The 20574-nt window shown below is 42.6% G+C and overlaps 2 protein-coding genes across 4 annotated transcripts in view; one reads left to right on the top strand and one right to left on the bottom strand.

Moving 5' to 3' along the window:
* Positions 1-768: 768 nt before the first annotated feature.
* On the top strand, positions 769-18468 carry LOC137563436 (regenerating islet-derived protein 4-like). 2 transcript variants are annotated; one of them, XM_068275876.1, is made up of 6 exons: positions 769-855; positions 5378-5442; positions 6137-6231; positions 6334-6471; positions 15964-16078; positions 18215-18468. In XM_068275876.1, exons 1-6 carry the CDS (start codon positions 815-817, stop codon positions 18280-18282), a joined length of 522 nt encoding a protein of 173 aa, XP_068131977.1. In that variant the 5' UTR covers positions 769-814; the 3' UTR covers positions 18283-18468. The 2 variants fall into 2 exon arrangements, with proteins under 2 accessions (XP_068131977.1, XP_068131976.1); XM_068275875.1 differs by having other exon boundaries at positions 5375-5442.
* The window catches only part of CPT1B (carnitine palmitoyltransferase 1B), a 62013-nt gene continuing 59787 nt past the window's right edge, over positions 18349-20574 (bottom strand). For both annotated transcript variants that reach the window (XM_068275873.1, XM_068275874.1), the window contains one exon: positions 18349-18764. In XM_068275873.1, coding sequence (XP_068131974.1) covers positions 18678-18764 — 87 coding nt within the window. In that variant the 3' untranslated portion in view covers positions 18349-18677. The remainder of the gene's footprint in view (positions 18765-20574) is intronic.

The raw sequence follows: 20574 nt of genomic DNA, 5'->3' as shown, positions 1-20574 counted from the left end.
TGTGATTTATGAGGGATTCAGAGTGCAGGGGGACCTTAGTGGGGTTTGGGATAGCAACAGAGGCTGGGCTGGATAGGCAGATCCAGACTCTGTATGCAGATAACATTTTTTAAACACACCTCGGGTTCTCTTTAAGTCAGAGCTCCTGAATTGCATGCTTGTTCAGGGTCTATGGCTAAAGGTATTACAGACGGGCAAAACAGGATGCCAGGCAATCTGCATTGTTTAAAAGGTAATACATATGTCAGCCTCCATCTCCCTCTCAGATCCAGTGTGCTGTAAACAGCTATTGCCATTGCTATGCTTCCTTTCCTTACCCTGATTTGTGCCTAATGTTGAATATGGCCATGGCCCTGATGCAATGTTTCAAACTAACTAAAGTTGGATATGATTATTTTATCTTTTTTTTTTCTTTGACGGTAGCTCAAAAGATATTAAATAAGAAACTGATAAGACGTAAACGCTAATAAGAAACGTTTAGTGCATTTGGGCCACTGAGCGTCATGTGATTACACATTGTCCGAATTCTTGTCCACCTCCCAGGACCGTACATTTGCCACAGTTGCTATAGACAGTCTTGGCAGCATGATATTTTGCAATTGCTTTACAGCAGTGATGGTGATAAATCTGTATCAGCATGCATTTATTGTTTGGGTGTATCGGGATTGCCCTGTAATTGGTGGAAGTGACCATATCCTTATTGCTTGTTCCTGTATCCCTTTCTGCTCACCATATGGCAGTGAATACATTCCCTCCTCTGACCAGGCACACCTTATATGTGTGTAATAAAAGGGTATATAGGACTGCATTGAAGATGCTGACCAGCCATACCGTCTGTTCAACTCACTGTAGCAGGTAAGGACACAACAGTCTGAATGTCCTTCTGTTTGCTTGTATAGTACAGGGAAATATGTCAATGTGATATAGCTATACTGCCTTTGTCTTTCTGTGTGTATATTTTACAAGAGGAACTACTGCAGACCTCTCCTAAAGATGTTATTTCCCTCTGTGTAATGCTGATCTTCTAGCTATAATATTTCCAAATCTCTCACCTGATACTTCTATTCTGCACAGGAGTTTCAGGTGAAGGACTGAGATAATAAATGCCAGAGGATCAGCAGCATTGGGCCTGGAAGTTCCCACTAGAGCACCATGTTGAGCATTTAGGGCTCGTTCACACTGGAGGCGCTGGCGATTTTTCAAAAATGCCCTGAAAACACGTGTGCAATGATTCTCTATCAGAGAGTTCGCATCAGGGCGGTTTGTTTCCGATCCGCTCAGAGAAGCGCTGCATGGACCATTTTTGAGGCGATTCCACCGCAATGGAAGGTACAGGCAAAACGCTCACAAAATTGCTTTGTGCTGACTGACTGACTGACGTCAGGAAGTGAGAAAACTGAATCGCTCTGCAAAAGCGTTTACAAAACCGCTTACCAAAACCGCACAACTCACGGAAATCGACGGAAAGGGAAAAAAAAGCCTAAAAAAAAAGCCAAACGCAACCGCAATCAGAACGCGATGTGAACGAGGTCTGAGGGAGCACTTTAAATTGCTAGTGATTTCTCTAAACGCTCTGCCAATGTAAATAAATGTAACAAATTCCACAGTAGCGATTGTGATTAGCAAAATCACAATCGTAGGACATGCAGCATTTTGGGAGTGATTGCGCTTCAATGTAAAGTTTTGAAGCACTGGCAAATCGCTCATAAATTTCTACACATAGCAATTTGTGTACAATTTAAAGTGACTGCAAACTGTAAAAAAAAATAATTTGAAAGGACCGATCAGAATTAACCATCTCAGGACTCAGCCTTTACCCCCCCCCCCCCCCCTTTACCACTTGAGGACCCACCCTTTACCCCCCCTTAAGGACCAGCGCTGTTTTAGCTGATCTGTGCTGGGTGGGCTGTGCAGCTCCCAGCACAGATCAGGGTGCAGGCAGAGCGACCAGATCGCCCCCCTTTTTTCCCCACTAGGGGGATGATGTGCTGGGGGGGTCTGATCGCTCCTGCTTGCCTGGGTGTAGCGGGGGGGGGCACCTCAAAGCCCCCCTCCCTCTCCTCCCTCCCTTTCCACGGAGATCCGAGGCTGCATAGGAACGGATCTGTCCTGTGCAGCCTCTAACAGGCTCCTGCCTGTCATGTGACAGCGATCCCCGGCCGCTGATTGGCCGAGGATCGCTGATCTGGTACAACGCTGCTACTGTTAGCAGCGTTGTACGAATGTAAACAAAGCGGATTATTCCCTTCCTGATTAATTCCTTCCTGCTTCCTGATTAATTAGCCTGCAGCCGGCGACGCAGAACTGCATCGCTGGTCCTGCAGCTGCCACTTTGCCGACGCGCGGTATGAGTGCGCGGTCGGCAAGTGGTTAAGGACCAGCGCTGATTTAGAAGATCTGTGCTGGGTGGGCTCTACAGCCCCCAGCAGAGATCAAACAACAGGCAGAGCGATCAGATCGCCCCCCTTTTTTCCCACTAGGGGGATGATGTGCTGGGGGGATCTGATTGCTCCTGCCTGCGTGTGGGTGGCGGGGGGGGCACCTCAAAGCCCCATCCACCACAGGATTCCCCCTCTCCCTCTTCTCCCTCCCTGCCCCGGAGATTGGAAGCTGCACAGGAACGAATCTGTCCTGTGCAGCTTCTAACAGGCTCCTGCCTGTCATGTGACAGCGATCCCCGGCCGCTGATTGGCCGGGGATCGCTGATCTAGTACAATGCTGCTACTGTTAGCAGCGTTGTAAAAATGTAAACAAAGCGGATTATTTCCGCTTGTGTTTACATTTAGCCTGCGAGCCGCGATCGGCGGCCCGCAGGCTATTCACGGAGCCCCCCGCCGTGAATTGACAGGAAGCAGCCGCTCCTGATTAATTAGCCTGCAGCCAGCGACGCAGATGTGCGTCGCTGGTCCTGCAGCTACCACTTTGCCGACGCGTGTTATGGGTGCACGGTCGGCAAGTGGCTAAAATCGCTAATCGCAAATCGCTATCAAAATCGCAGGCTAAAAGCTCACACTTTTTAAAAACGTTACCAAAATCACCAAAAATGCTCATGAAATCGCTTACGCTAATTATAAACGTTAGCGATTTGCAATTTGTAGTGGGTTCCAGGCCTCACAGCAAGGCAACTAACATCAAAGCAGTTCATTTTTCAGGGAGTAGGGATGGTAAGTGAGAAGCAAATAATATATACAGCTTGAAAATGCACCAATCAAATTCCATTCCACTTTGGCAGAATTCAATTGGTCCATTTTCAAGCTGCATACATTTGTATACAATAGGTGCATTGCCCTGCGTCAACTCAGAATCATTAGGATCTTGTTGACCATCCCTAGTATTGGGAAGTCTGTGACATACAGTAGATGTGAATGTAATAAGAAGGAGAAGTATATACACTAAACACATGATTATGCTAATGGAATGTGTCTGCTCTTCATTTTTAAAACTAAGATTACGCTCACACTGGAGCGTTGTGTTGTACATCCTAAAAAAAGCAGGATTACAACGCAACAGAGGGCAAAAGTCGCATTGCGTGTTAGGAGTACTGTGCAACACAGAGTGAAGCATAAAATGCAATTCTATTGTGCAACACAACACCCCACTGTAAAGGCAGCCTGGCTATATTTGAGGGCATGGGTTTTTGTTTTTTTTAAATTCTGTTAGAGATGTTGCTTAGGAGTGACAGGCCTAACCGTCAGTCAGAATCTGAGAACAAAAAAGGGAGCTCAAATCTAGGCTTCCTTCTTAATGATAGCTGCCTCACCATAATGATGGACCTTTGCTTATGATTAGAGATGGTCAGTGAGTTACTAATAAATCCGACTTGCATGCAAACCAAATTGTGTACAGTTTGGAACTGTTTCAATCAAATGCATTTCCTGTCAATTTTTATTGGCCCAGTATCAAGCTGCATACAAAATGCATGCAAGTCGGAATAAAGGTCCGTACAAGCATCCACTTTTTATCTGCAGATGACTGTCCAATTTTACTACTTCCATGTAGTATAAAGCCTCATCTACACGCGTAGATGAGGCTGCGATCCGGCGGCTAGATTATCCGCCGGATCGCCTCTTCCGCGTGCCCGCCGCGTCCCCGCTCGCCGTGCCGCATTCGATTCTCCGCTCGTCCCCGCCGGCGCCGCTTATCTTCCACTCGATTCCCTGCCATTGTCCCCTCGCGGGGAGCGAGCAGGGAGTCGGCGGAAGCAAGATCCGTCCTGTTGGATCTTATCAATCGAGCCGCATCAGCGGCTCGATTGATAAGGAGCATCGCGGCCGCATCTACGTGTGTAGATGCGGCTTATGAGCTTACCTATAGATACTGCTCTTAGTATTCAAAATCTGTTGGCCATCATACTACCTGGTAGTGGTAAAATTCGCCATTCATTTGCAGATTAAAATTGGATGTGTGTATGGAGCCTTATCTGCATCTCACTGATCTTCTCTACCTACATGTTTCTTGTCACTGCTCCAGAACAATAAAATTCAAACTCCAAATCTGTGGATTATTCCGCCCTGCAGAGGGGACTGGGAGGATCACAGATAGCTCAGATAAGAGCAACGGTCAGAGTTGGTGGAAGAGGAATGCCATGTATTATGCAGTGTTTTCTACATGCTACATAGAGAGATCGGATCCCATTACAAGATGAGGTTAGTTATGTACACAGCTACCTGCTGCCCTGTCTGTGCCGTCCCCCGCTCCTTCCCGCTCCTGTGGTGGCTCTCAAAATTCCACAATATTGTACAATTTGGAGAATCGGGAAGGAGCAGATCTCGTCCCTTGCTCCCTCCTGCTCTCCACCCACTCTCCCCCTCCTTATAGCCTTCCTCCCTTCAATGATGAGGAGAGGTGAACTGGAAGGAGGGGTGGACTTGAGGGCAGAGAGCAGCTTGAAGCAAGGGAGAAGATCTACCCCTACCTGCTTCTTTCACAGGCGCCCTGGGGACCAGGAGGCATCACAGAACGTGTGTCGAAAAGTGCGTAACTACCGTTGAACCAAAGCGGATTCAAGTTCACTTTAATTATGGAACAGTGCCAGATGCAGGGCCCGAGGGACAGATATCTCCCCCCCCCCCCCCTTGCACCCTTAGCTACTCCACTGCTTAGGCCTCTTTCACGCAGGAGGCTGAATTGCATGTTTGTCGGGCAGTTCAGCTTTCCGGTTACCAGCCATGAGGGCCATTCAGGAGCAATTACATGCAAAGAATGGCAGCGTGTTTAACACCACCTTCAGTCTAATTGTGTGGTATGTGTACGAGATACCATGAGACATTTCTATGCATTATGCTGGTTTTCAACTTTAGCTGCATGACACCAAATAGGTACCTTACCTTTTTTTTCTTTACTAAACAGCTATTAAACAATATCTTGTCCTTAGCAGGATGTCGCCTTCTTTCTGTTTGGCCCTTCTGGGTTGCTTAATCATTGGCGTGTCTCAGTCCAACGGTAAGTATACCCTTTTTGTAATCCTTTAAATGAATATATCTGCCAAAGGACTTGTAACTCAGTGCATCCAGTAGAATAATTTTGGGTAGTTGCATATTATATATGTTCACATTCTGATCACAACACAACGGTGTTGAAAAGTCACAATGCACATTATCGGTGCAATGCAACACATACAGTGGTGCATACAAATCAGACGCAAGCTTACAGCGCAACCAGAATCATTTATTTTGCCAAGTACAAGGTGGGGGGGAGTTGTACTCGGAACTGGTTTTGGCTCATACAGGGTCTTGATGGAGGGGGGGGGGGGGGGTGGGAAGGTGAGAGTAAGGAGGAAAAAAAGCCAAAAGCCAAGACTGCCATAACCATTACCATGCATGTCGGCTTATAACACACTACAACTTTCCAATGGAAAATATTGCACTGCAAACACACCACTGTGGAATTGCCGTTGGAGTACAATTGCATTGCACAGAAAGACTGTTTACATCTGCAGCATCAGGTGATGAATTGTTACATAGCAATCATATCCGAGCACTATGAGCAACTGTGCGACTTTGGATTCTGAATGTAGTTATATTCATACAATATCCTGATAATCTGACTATGCTAGGGTGTGGTTAGGACTCATTTTCATGCATGCAATGTTATATGAATTTGCCACATGTATGAATCACACGTTTGTCACAAGCAGCAGCCCCACGCGCCTCCTGTCCTCCAGGATGGTTCTTCTACAAGGCTCACTGCTATGGATACTTCAGATTCCGTCTGCCATGGTCTGAAGCTGAGGTGAGAGATACGTACATAATTGGGGCAATACGAGGTGTGCAGAGGCAAACTGCTAACCATTGTATCAGTGGTTCAATAATTCCCTTTTTTGTCTTTTTGCAGTTTGAATGTGTCAGTTATGGTCATGGTGCACATTTAGCCTCTATCTTAGATGACTCAGAAGCCTCCATTATTGCGAGCCATGTGGCAGCCTACTCACAGAATAGACAAGTTTGGATTGGACTTCATGACCCTGAACAGGTACACTTAATATATGTAAAGTGAAATTCCACCTTACTAAAGGAAAAAAGTGGCATCTCCCTCCAAATCAGCTGTAAATAATGCAACAATAAGCCATGTATAATATGAATGCCTTAACTTGTGTTTGGAGCATTGACAAACACAGGGCTCAATTTACTAAGATTCTCCTGGGCATCTCCAATGACTGGAAAACACAGCTCATCTTGCAAACCCGGCCTCTGTTTATTAAATATGTTCTGCTTTGTGGCAGATGGTTGCAGTACTCATATAAGTCTTAATAGAATAGCCTGAGGGTTAGTGAACTAATGATTATGGTCTGTGGTTGCAAGTGTATGCATGCTTGTGCAGTGTGAACTTCAAAGCCCATTTATAGTCAAAAATTTAAATTGGGCAGCACTGCCCTAGCTGTCTCTACATTCCAGTACACTTTGCTCCATAGCATAGTGGTGTAGGCCAACTCCATCAGTCAGCCAGCAGTGTCCATTGCATTACACACACATGCTAGGACACATGCATTATGCAGTGAGCACAGGGTAAATCCAGCCAAAGGGCTGGTGCACACCAAAAACCGCTAGCAGATCCGCAAAATGCTAGCAGATTTTGAAACGCTTTTTCTTCTTTTTCTGCAGCGTTTCAGCTAGCGTTTTGCGGTTTTGTGTAGCGGTTTTGGTATAGTAGATTTCATGTATTGTTACAGTAAAGCTGTTACTGAACAGCTACTGTAACAAAAAACGCCTTGCAAACCGCTCTGAAGTGCCGTTTTTCAGAGCGGTTTGCGGTTTTCCTATACTTAACATTGAGGCAGAAACGCATCCGCAATCCAAAATCTGCAGCAGCCCGGGAGTATGCGTTTCTGCAAAACGCCTCCCGCTCTGGTGTGCTCCAGCCCATTGAAATACATTACCCAAGCAGATCCGCACCCGCAAGCAGATCGCAAACCGCAGCGGAAACGTTCCGGTGTGCACTAGGCCTAACAGGTGAGTGGAGAGTCTATTTAGTGTGATTGGGCATAGTCATGTTCAGCTTTGAGTAGAAAGTTAAATCATACAATTTCTTTTTTTTAAGAATACCATGGGAATGACTAAATCTGGATTAGTCTAAAGGCCTATTTCCACATAACCTGAATCTGGGCCGGATCTGCAGCGTTTCCCTGCATGCGAGCTGCACGGGGAAACACTGCCTACCTATTCAATGCAGTGCTGTCCAGATTCTGCACTGTGAATCTGAATGGCATGCTGCAGCAGCCAAATCACTATAGCCATACATGACATGGCTTAGCAATACTGGCTGCGGCTACGCAGCAGAATGGGAGATGCGGCCAATATTACAGTTAGACTTACCGGTAACTGTATTTCTAGACGTCATACGGGACACTGGAGATGTGGCTCCGCCCATCCAATCAGTGGAAACCACCTGAAAGAGTAAAAAGAGTATTAATAGCCCCCACCCTCCCCTGGCTCCTCAGTGTAATGCAAGTAACTTCCAACTAAAACACAGAGAAGAGGAGAGGAAATAAGACACCTCAAAAGAAGTGTAACCCATAAACCCCCAATCCAATAGCCGTAAGAGAGTGCGACAGGAATAGAGGTGGGTTGGTGTCCCGTATGACGTCTAGAAATACAGTTACCGGTAAGTCTAACTGTAATATTCTCTAGCCGTCATACGGGACACTGGAGATGATAAACAAGTAGTCTGAAAAGACATAACTAGGGAGGGCCACAACCCTGGAGCACTACTCTGCCAAAACAACACCGTACTATGCATAGGTCCACAGAACCTTATGGGCAGTAAATTCCCATGCAGAACAGTTCTGCCACACAACCGCACTGGCCCTCAGAGCAGGATTGTCAACTCTGCTCTCCCTCTCTACAAGATTTTCAATCTCCACAGCCAGCATAGATAAAGTGCCGGCCTGTATATCAGACCAATTCGAAACAGGTTTGCAGACCAATTCGAAAGAGGCTCAAAGTTAAAATCATAATCGAAAGACTGAAAGTCATAATCGAAAGACTGAAAGTCATAATCGAAAGACTGAAAGTCATAATCGAAAGACTGAAAGTCATAATCAAAAGACTGAAAGTCATAATCAAAAGACTGAAAGTCATAATCAAAAGACTGAAAGTCATAATCGAAAGACTGAAAGTCATAATCGAAAGACTGAAAGTCAAAATCGAAAGACTGAAAGTCAAAATCGAAAGACTGAAAGTCAAAATCGAAAGACTGAAAGTCAAAATCGAAACAGACTAGAAGTCAAAATCGAAACAGATTGAAAGTCATAATCGAAAGACTGAAAGTCAAAATCGAAACAGACTCGAAGTCACAATCGAAAGACTCGAAGTCATAATCGAAAGACTGAAAGTCAAAATCGAAAGACTGAAAGTCAAAATCGAAACAGACTAGAAGTCAAAATCGAAACAGACTGAAAGTCATAATCGAAAGACTGAAAGTCAAAATCGAAACAGACTCGAAGTCACAATCGAAAGACTGAAAGTCAAAATCGAAACAGACTAGAAGTCAAAATCGAAACAGACTCGAAGTCACAATCGAAAGACTCGAAGTCATAATCGAAAGACTGAAAGTCAAAATCGAAAGACTGAAAGTCAAAATCGAAACAGACTAGAAGTCAAAATCGAAACAGACTGAAAGTCATAATCGAAAGACTGAAAGTCAAAATCGAAACAGACTCGAAGTCACAATCGAAAGACTGAAAGTCAAAATCGAAACAGACTAGAAGTCAAAATCGAAAGACTGAAAGTCATAATCGAAAGACTGAAAGTCAAAATCGAAAGACTGAAAGTCATAATCGAAAGACTGAAAGTCATAATCGAAACAGACTAGAAGTTAAAATCGAAACAGACTGAAAGTCATAATCGAAAGACTGTAAGTCAAAAACGAAAGACTGAAAGTCATAATCGAAAGACTGAAAGTCAAAATCGAAACAGACTCGAAGTCATAATCGAAAGACTCGAAGTCATAATCGAAAGACTCGAAGTCATAATCGAAAGACTGTAAGTCAAAATCGAAACTAGACTCGAAGTCATAATCGAAAGACTCGAAGTCATAATCGAAAGACTCGAAGTCATAATCGAAAGACTCGAAGTCATAATCGAAAGACTCGAAGTCATAATCGAAAGACTCGAAGTCATAATCGAAAGACTCGAAGTCATAATCGAAAGACTGTAAGTCAAAATCGAAACAGACTCGAAGTCACAATCGAAAGACTCGAAGTCATAATCGAAAGACTGAAAGTCAAAATCGAAAGCCTGAAAGTCAAAATCGAAACAGACTCGAAGTCACAATCGAAAGACTCGAAGTCATAATCGAAAGACTGAAAGTCAAAATCGAAAGACTGAAAGTCAAAATCGAAACAGACTAGAAGTCAAAATCGAAACAGACTAGAAGTCAAAATCGAAAGACTGAAAGTCAAAATCGAAACAGACTCGAAGTCACAATCGAAAGACTCGAAGTCAAAATCGAAAGACTGAAAGTCATAATCGAAAGACTGAAAGTCAAAATCGAAAGACTGAAAGTCATAATCGAAAGACTGAAAGTCATAATCGAAAGACTGAAAGTCATAATCGAAAGACTGAAAGTCATAATCGAAACAGACTAGAAGTTAAAATCGAAACAGACTGAAAGTCATAATCGAAAGACTGTAAGTCAAAAACGAAAGACTGAAAGTCATAATCGAAAGACTGAAAGTCAAAATCGAAACAGACTCGAAGTCATAATCGAAAGACTCGAAGTCATAATCGAAAGACTCGAAGTCATAATCGAAAGACTCGAAGTCATAATCGAAAGACTCGAAGTCATAATCGAAAGACTGTAAGTCAAAATCGAAACTAGACTCGAAGTCATAATCGAAAGACTCGAAGTCATAATCGAAAGACTCGAAGTCATAATCGAAAGACTCGAAGTCATAATCGAAAGACTCGAAGTCATAATCGAAAGACTCGAAGTCATAATCGAAAGACTCGAAGTCATAATCGAAAGACTCGAAGTCATAATCGAAAGACTCGAAGTCATAATCGAAAGACTCGAAGTCATAATCGAAACTAGACTCGAAGTCATAATCGAAAGACTCGAAGTCATAATCGAAACTAGACTCGAAGTCATAATCGAAACTAGACTCGAAGTCATAATCGAAAGACTGAAAGTCATAATCGAAAGACTGAAAGTCATAATCGAAAGACTGAAAGTCATAATCGAAACAGACTAGAAGTTAAAATCGAAACAGACTGAAAGTCATAATCGAAAGACTGTAAGTCAAAAACGAAAGACTGAAAGTCATAATCGAAAGACTGAAAGTCAAAATCGAAACAGACTCGAAGTCATAATCGAAAGACTCGAAGTCATAATCGAAAGACTCGAAGTCATAATCGAAAGACTCGAAGTCATAATCGAAAGACTCGAAGTCATAATCGAAAGACTGTAAGTCAAAATCGAAACTAGACTCGAAGTCATAATCGAAAGACTCGAAGTCATAATCGAAAGACTCGAAGTCATAATCGAAAGACTCGAAGTCATAATCGAAAGACTCGAAGTCATAATCGAAAGACTCGAAGTCATAATCGAAAGACTCGAAGTCATAATCGAAAGACTCGAAGTCATAATCGAAAGACTCGAAGTCATAATCGAAACTAGACTCGAAGTCATAATCGAAACTAGACTCGAAGTCAGAATCGAAAGACTCGAAGTCAGAATCGAAAGACTCGAAGTCAGAATCGAAAGACTCGAAGTCAGAATCGAAAGACTCGAAGTCAGAATCGAAAGACTCGAAGTCATAATCGAAAGACTCGAAGTCATAATCGAAAGACTCGAAGTCATAATCGAAAGACTCGAAGTCATAATCGAAAGACTCGAAGTCATAATCGAAAGACTCGAAGTCATAATCGAAAGACTGTAAGTCAAAAACGAAAGACTGAAAGTCATAATCGAAAGACTGAAAGTCAAAATCGAAACAGACTCGAAGTCATAATCGAAAGACTCGAAGTCATAATCGAAAGACTTGAAGTCATAATCGAAAGACTGTAAGTCAAAATCGAAACTAGACTCGAAGTCATAATCGAAAGACTCGAAGTCATAATCGAAAGACTCGAAGTCATAATCGAAAGACTCGAAGTCATAATCGAAAGACTCGAAGTCATAATCGAAAGACTCGAAGTCATAATCGAAAGACTCGAAGTCATAATCGAAAGACTCGAAGTCATAATCGAAAGACTCGAAGTCATAATCGAAAGACTCGAAGTCATAATCGAAAAGACTCGAAGTCATAATCGAAAAGACTCGAAGTCATAATCGAAAGACTCGAAGTCATAATCGAAAGACTCGAAGTCATAATCGAAAGACTCGAAGTCATAATCGAAAGACTGAAAGTCAAAATCGAAAGACTGAAAGTCAAAATCGAAAGACTGAAAGTCATAACCGAAACAGACTAGAAGTCAAAATCGAAACAGACAAAGTCAAAATCGAAACAGACTGAAAGTCAAAATCGAAACAGACTGAAAGTCAAAATCGAAACAGACTGAAAGTCAAAATCGAAAGACTGAAAGTCATAATCGAAAGACTGAAAGTCATAATCGAAAGACTCGAAGTCATAATCGAAAGACTCGAAGTCATAATCGAAAGACTCGAAGTCATAATCGAAAGACTGAAAGTCAAAATCGAAAGACTGAAAGTCAAAATCGAAAGACTGAAAGTCATAATCGAAACAGACTAGAAGTCAAAATCGAAACAGACTGAAAGTCAAAATCGAAACAGACTGAAAGTCAAAATCGAAACAGACTGAAAGTCAAAATCGAAACAGACTGAAAGTCAAAATCGAAAGACTGAAAGTCATAATCGAAAGAAGGGACTCCCTGACAACTAACCAGAGATTCATTTCTTGAAAGTTTCCATTACTCCTTAATTGTCAATCACCATCGCTTCAGTGCAGGTTTGACAAATCATCATGTTCTAATATTGGGGAAGCCAATTGCTGCCCCACCTGCTGCTTAACATTCACAGTTAGATCACATGGACACAGAGGATAGGTGAAAAGAAAAAAATATATACAGGGAAAATCACTCTCTAATACTAAACATATGAGTGCACATCCCTGTAAAATGTTAGTTTCTGCATCTAGCATAGGAAACAAATGATTCCTTAAAACTGCTCAGGGCTTTCCTTACTCATCTCGTTATAATACTGGGGAAGCTTAATGTTGCAATAGCAAATTTTCGTTTTTGGCTTCTCCAAACATTATCCTATACCTCCCCCGCTTTTACTTTCAGCTTGCTATGATATAGATAGCGGGAAAGGATAAAACACAGGTGAAATCACACTCTAAACTGCATAATATGAGTGTATATCCCTGCAAAAAAGCGCTATCAGTGCACACACCTCATCTGCTGGAACAGACAAGGAAGCCTCATGCCTGTTATCCCATCTCTCCAGCATGGTCAATGCACTCACCTCTGCTGCTGGAACAGACTGGGAAGCCTCTTGCCTGTGATCCCATCTTTCCAGCCTGGTTAATGCACTTACCTCTGCTGCTGGAAAAGACTGGGAAGCCTCTTGCCTGTGATCCCATCTCTCCAGTATGGTCAATGCAGTCACCTCTGCTGCTGGAACAGACTGGGAAGCCTCTTGCCTGTGATCCCATCTTTCCAGCATGGGGGAGAACAACAGGAGCAGTTCCATTTCTTATGCTGCCTAGTTCTCCTATATTAGACTCCCCCACCAGCGCCAGCTTCCCAACCATCGCTTGTGGCCCAGGGATTTCCTGCATGCGCAGTGCTGCCATGCCAAGCAGCTGGGGGAGAGTCCCACGATCCTTGCCCGCACAAATGCATACGGAGGGCAGAGGGATCGACATCCGAACACCGCGTTCGGCAGAAAACCGGGTGCATAAAGAGACGCCACTTAGCGCTCACAACGATCACCCAACACCCGGTCTCTCTTGGCCTCACCACCTAGTGAAGCTAAAAAATAATAAAAACTAAGGGAGCTACTCCTCTTCGGTGTTTCCGGGACGGAAACCAAATTAAACTGAGGAGCCAGGGGAGGGTGGGGGCTATTAATACTCTTTTTACTCTTTCAGGTGGTTTCCACTGATTGGATGGGCGGAGCCACATCTCCAGTGTCCCGTATGACGGCTAGAGAAATTGGAAATAAGTGGAAATAAGCGCTAAAAGACAAAGTTTACATATTTTTGCATGCAAATTTTCACACTATGCACGTTTGCTTAACAAATAATTTTACCAGAGAACCTTATGATTGCTAATAAGAAACCACACACACTGTGTGACCATATGCTGCAGGATGTACCTTTTGTCCCACATGCAAAACCCCATTGAAGTGGGAACAATCCCATTGACAGTAAATTCTAACGTGAATTTGTATTCGGGAAAGCCCATCCTTAAATGCCAAATGTGAACCCTGCCTAAAAGCCCATTCACACTCGGACACTTTTTGCCCACGATTCGTGCTTTGCTAATCACCGGCGATCAGCAAGCGCTGCTGTCATGGCACAGCATAAGAGCAAACACGGTTATAAACGTTTTATGTCTTTTATTAAAGGTTTTAAATAGTTACAATAAACATCACAAAATAAAATAGGACAAATCACAAAGTAAAAATAAATATGACATAAATCTCTACAATTTGATACACATGAATATAATGCAATTTTTTATGCAGGTTAATTTTAGCAAACCAGATAAAATTTGTGTCAAAGCGAATCTCATCATACTTAAAAAATATATATACCAGATTTACAAACTTTATATAAGGATATGTACTACAATCCTACAACATGGCTCGTTCTGTTTGTCAAGGACACTTATAGAAGTCACAAAAGGGTTTTCTAATTCATTTTTTAAATCAAGAAAAGTCATCATTGGCTTTCCCTAAAGTGCACCTGAGAAGATTAAAAAAAAAAGAAAATTATACATAAGGGGTGGGGGGTTTCCACCAGCCCCCTTCAGGCTGATTGCTCTCTCGCCATTCTCCCAGGCTGTCTGGATCCTCCGCTAGGCGGCCCAGTAAATCCACCAGTCAGATCCAGTTGGCGCAAGCAGAGTCTGGCCTCCCATGCTCCTTGGCTAGGAGCATTACCGGCATTTGATGACTCAACCCCCACGCTGCAGGAGAGTGACTGTGCAAAGTGAATTGCATATGGCCCATCATCTTTTTGAAATTGATGTTTTTGGAGTATTACACTCCTAGGTGATCTATTAACATTATAAATGCCTTTTAAGCCACCAGCAATCAAGAAAATACTCAGAATAATTTTCAACAGTACTTTTTCACCTACTTTTTGGTAATTTTTCGATTGCAGAGCACCAAAAAGTTATTTTAAACAGAAGATGAAAAAGGATCTCCTGGGGAAAACTTAAGAGAAAAAGCAAATTGGACACCATGTAGTTACACATCCCTAATCTGGAATACATAAAGCAATATTAACACCATTCTACAGATTCAAGTTAAACATGCATACCCAGATGAACACAAAAAAAGGATTAAGATGAAATAGCGCCCTAGGCAAGATAGATTTTTCCCACCACTGATGATTACCTGTTTTTTTTTTTTAGTACGATTTGGCGGGGCTAGTATACGCCAGGGCCCTAGACTCTCTCCAGGTCCTAGGCAACTTGTGGATGATCCGACTCTAGGAGCAGCACTGTTGAAAACTTTTTCTACCTTCTCTCTTTCTATATACATATAACACCATTGTCTGCTCAGAACACTGATTGGCTGCATAGGGTTGGGGGGGGGGGTAATTTTGTATTTTTCAGCAGAGGAAGATGTGCTGTTTCTCTCACCTCTCCATATGAGAGGATGCATGCAGTTCTGTGTTGGCACGTGATAAATCCCTTTCATGAATTGTGTACTTAGTGATTGGCTGCTATATCCAATAACATGCAGGCTGAATCATGTATGTGCAATATGTCCCAGCTTTCATTTCCTCCCTACTCCTTTAGATTATAAGTTTGCAAGGGCAGGATAATTAGGGGTTGTGTAGATACAGTACTTCTGACAATTTAGCTAGTCATTTTAACATTAGTTTCAATGTAGATTTGGAGAAATTTGCTCACTTTTTCCAGGTGTACACAGTTTTATTTTTCTTTTTTGTAAAATTTAACCAATTCTGGATTTTCTGACTCTGGTCCCTTGAAGGCCAGAGCCTTTTTTAAAACCTTTGTTGGTGATCACTGTGATTGGCTCACAGTGGCAAGTGCATGCAGCTCAGCTGTCATCAGACAGCTTACTGTAATGACGGTGGAAGCACAGAGCCAAGATATTGAAATCTACGCCTTAGCAGAGATAAGAGTCTCCAAAAAGGATTTAGATTTAAATTGCGTGTGACAGGATCAATTAAACTGAGGCTGAAGTCAGGAATTTACCCAAACTGAAACAGTGTGTTTACTAGCCCTTAAAATCAATAGTAGGCTCATGCACTTTCCTTGCAGTATCACTTGCTGTAATTATTGTACTACCTGTGTTTACCAGAACCGCCGCTGGAAATGGAATGATGGTTCCATGTACAACTACCGTTCCTGGAAGAGTGGGGAACCAAACAATCTGCAGAACATAGAATACTGTGGAGAGCTGACTATAGAGACAAGTGAGTAACCAGATGTACACCCCTATGATATGACTATGCACAAGTGCACTAGTAATTAACACATAATAACATACAACTGAGGAACCTATACAATCATAAAAGCGGCAATTCAGAACACAATGTGTGCCTAGCTCAGTTAGGTCTCTTTTCCACAGGCAACTGAACTGTGTGCTCAGCAAGCAGTTACCAGGCAGCAGCAAGCAGTTGTGAGAGTTTGAGAGGAATTTCACTGCCTATCAACTACCCATGGGAAAGAGGCCTTAACAACAAGACATCCTCGGGACTATGCTAAGGCTACAGGTCCTGAGTGTCAGAGTGCTGATTTTGCTCCGCTTGTGCAAAGGCAGACTAAGGCGGAGCTTCTAGTAATTTAGTGCAAATTTAGACAAATTTAGACAGCTTGAAAATGGACCAGTCACATGCCCCAGTAGCAGCAGCATTTCATTAGGCCTCTTTTCCACGGACAGTTGAACTGTGTGCAGTAAAAACACTAGATAAACCTTATTCAGAGATTGTTTATAGTTAATAAAACGTAGCTTTTAATAAATTCGGGTTAAAATAAATAGTTTGAACAGATTATACTACCCCTTAGTGCAAAAAGTGATACATTGGGTTGGGGATAAAGGTCATTTGTCTGTCAGACTCTCCTCCAAACTCACAATGCATGGGGTTGTTAATATACATGCATTGTGAGTTTGGAGGAGAGTCTGACAGACAAATGACCTTTATCGCCAACCCAATGCATCACTTTTTGCACTAAGGGGTAGTATAATCTGTTCAAACTATTTATTTTAACCCGAATTTATTAAAAGCTACGTTTTATTAACTATAACCAATCTCTGAATAAGGTTTATCTAGCGTTTTTTCGTATTGCAAATCAGGTGTGTTTCTTCTGTGTGCTCAGTAAGCAGTTGCCAGGCAGCAGCTAACAGCTACCAGGCAGCAGCAAGAAGTTGGGAGAGTTTGAGAGGCATTTCACTGCTTATCAACTGCCCATGGAAAAGAGGCGCAAGGCTCATACACACACTCCACAAAAGTCTTAAATGCACAATTATCAAACAACTTTTGTTGTTGAAACAAACCAAAAAAGTTGTTTGCTAATGTTCAAACAACTGCTAAGACGCAGCTCAAGTCAATTCAACTGTTGGATTGACTTGAGCTGCGTCTTATCAGTTGTTTGAACAACAGCAAACAACTTTTTTGGTTTGTTTCAACAACAAAAGTTGTTTGATAATTGTGCATTTAAAATACTTTTGTTAAGCGTGTGTATGAGCCTTTAGTCCATTTTCAAACTGCATAAAGTTATCTTAAATATTTACATCTCATTGACCATCCCTGCTGAAAAGGTTCCACTTGGATAAGCATTACCTTGTAATTGTTTTGCACTGCCTTGATTGATACAGTAGTTGTATATAAGGCCCCTTTTCCAGAGGCGGCTGAACTGCGCTCAGTGAGCAGTTACCAGGCAGCAACAAGCAGTTGTGAGAGTTTCAGAGGCTTTTAACTGTGTATCAATTGCTCGTGGAAAAGTGGCCCTCAGGCCTCTTTTCCATGGGCAGTTGATAGGCAGTGAAATGCCTCTCAAACTCTCACAACTGCTTGCTGCTGCCTGGCAACTGCTTGCTGAGCACACAGTTCAACTGCCCGTGGAAAAGAGGCCTAAATCAGTGACTGGAAAGGTGTGTTGGTGGCTCATTTCCAAGGGCAGTTGAACTGTGTGCTCAGCAAGCAGTTACCAGGCAGCAGCAAGCACTTGTGAGAGTTTGAGAGGCTTTTCACTGCCTATAAACTCCTCATGGAAAAAGAAGCCTTACTTAGCAGATTATGTAAGTGAAGGGAATGGTTTGATTTAGAATTGTTTGCACAACATTTGAAGAGTGCCCCTTCTGCTTTAATACACAGAAATACTATCTGAAGCTAATCCCATAATTTTATATTTTGTTTAGCAGCATTTTCCTGAAACAGTGTTTGCAGGGACCACTTCAGTTGTGTCCTTTATAATGACATACTGTGTCTCAGCCAAAGTTGGTGACAAATGGTGTAAAGTACTTCAAAGTTTACTGCAGTGCAGACATTCTTGTAAAACAAAACTAAGCCACTGTACTGTAATGATTGCTGTTCTCTGTCTTTCATCAGAATACCAGCAGTGGAACGACGCTCCTTGTAATAAAGAAAGTCACTTTGTGTGCAAATTCAAACCGTAAGAAATGGTCCTACTCAGGGATGCGTTTGGAGGTGGGGTTCATCACATACTTTATACTACGCTCTGCAACCATGAATAAATATCTTTATCTCTAAATCAGTGGTCAGTGACATGAAAAGAAAATTGTTGCCAAATATGTCTTTTTTATGAATTGACAGAAATAAACAGAAAGAATCTGGAAAGTGGAGCTGGTGGGTTGTGTATTAATATGGGCTGGTATGGCATTATTTACATACATTCGATTTTTGTCTTTGTATTGTCATAAAGGCTGTAAGGATTGCATCTACACTGTCAAAAACAAGCATACAAATAACCGCTAGCTTAATTATAGCAGATAAGTCTTCAAGTGTGTAGAAAGTAACACAAATCATGTGATCTTGCAACAGAGGCTGGGTATCAGCGTTCACCACGAGGAGGGACAGTCAGAAGCTGAGCAAGATCCCGCATAGCCTGACAGATCCTTTGCCCAAAACGGTGAGAATTCTGGGGAGAAGCAAGTAGATAAGATAAGCAGGAATGAGAGAGGGATTTTCCGTTTCCTGTAATTTACCACACAGCCACATACACAAGTCTATTACAATGGTAAATGGAACTGGATTTAATACAGGTAGTGGACACTTCTTCAGTACTATAAAAGCCATGCTGTAGTCTTAGGGGCAGTTCACACGGGCAGCTGCTCAACATTTCCCGCCAGCTGCAGGACTCATCATTAAAATGCTGCCCATTCAAGTGAAGGGGCAGCACCTGTACCATAGTTAACCGATGTTTGCATGAACGCCGCGTTCCGATCCTGATCTTTGCAGTTGTTTCAGCTGATCCTGGAAACAACATGCTCTTTCCAGGGTCGCTTACTGCCATGTCTCCCTATCCCCTGTGGGGGTGAAAAACGGAAGATGATGTCAAATGCTTTTCTGCACGCTTTCTGAATAGTATGAAGTTTTGAATCAGGACGATACCATTTATTGGCTTAAAAGAATAAGAGTGAGCAAGCTTTATGGTACAATACTCTACTGCTACTACTTTGCTGAATAGCATTTGACTGACATGCCAGCTGCAGCCCATGTGAACCAGCCCTTATTCAGGCTCTTAAGAAAATAGTTATTTGTTAAAAAAAAAAAAAATAAATGTTAAGAATGAACAAGAATGGACTGTGATACGCCCAGTGCATCCCAAAAAAAAATCGACATAAAAATTGCATATAGTTTCATCCTCAGAAAAGTGGGCAGCTTTTTTAAGAGACTTAAGAAGTCTAACAAAGCAGAAATTTGGAAACAAAGTTGAATTCTGTAAGCACACTTATAAGTGTTACTTTTGCTACTTCCATGTTCTAATTTAGCAATCTGTATCACTAATATGTTTACCCCGTACACCTAGTCAAAACGTTCTATACCCTCACCACTTGTTCTCCTTCCGGTCTTTCAAGAGGTTAAAAATCAGCATACATGCAAATTGGCTCCAGGAAATTTGGGCGCAGGGTGAAGATTATTCTGCAAAAGTCCCGGTGTAATGTCTGATTGCGCTGCCTGGAAGCTCCCTTCCACACTGAGTAGCACGCATGCTCAGTGTGAAGTTAATGATGCTGCTGGAGATAAAATACGAAATATCTCCGCTCCCACACCTCTTACACTCCCCAAATTTTCAGGGTAGGGAGGGGACCCCCCAAACGACCTCTATGCCAAATTGCAGCCCCCGAGACCCGCTGGTTCAGGAGATAGATTAGAGAAATCTATCTCGGGAACCAACGGGTCTCGGGGGCTGCAATTTGGCATAGAGGTCGTTTGGGGGGTCCCCTCTCTACCCTGAAAATTTGGGGAGTGTAAGAGGTGTGGAAGCGGAGATATTTAGTATTTTACCTCCAGCAGCATCATTCTATAGGAAATGTGGCCGCACAGTCTCCTACTGCACATGCGGGGCAGCGCAAATCCACAGGCAGCGTAATCAGACACAACACCGGCGTCGTTATTTACTATTCCCCCTCCAGGCAGCCATGGACTCATGGGAAAATTGAAATTTGGCTGCCAGCAATTGTCCTCACTTTGCTTTTGCATTCTGTTTCTATTTACTTTGCAGCCTAAGTTGGAATGTGCCTTGTTCAATTTTGTGTTTAGTCAGACTTTAAGGCTACACTTGCACTGTGTGCATTGTGTAACAGGCATGTTATAATATGCGTGTGTGTACTGTAATACACACTATACACATTATTTCAAAGCCTGGTCAATGTCTATGCTATAGGCACACATTTACGGTATATGTGTTGACGAGAAACCTGTAAGTTAGAATGACGCAGTCTATT

This window comes from Hyperolius riggenbachi, chromosome 3 (genome assembly GCF_040937935.1).
Source record: "Hyperolius riggenbachi isolate aHypRig1 chromosome 3, aHypRig1.pri, whole genome shotgun sequence".
In the NCBI taxonomy this organism is placed as follows: domain Eukaryota; kingdom Metazoa; phylum Chordata; class Amphibia; order Anura; family Hyperoliidae; genus Hyperolius; species Hyperolius riggenbachi.
The sequence above is the reverse complement of the archived record's forward strand: the minus strand, read 5'-3'. Positions and strand labels throughout refer to the sequence as shown.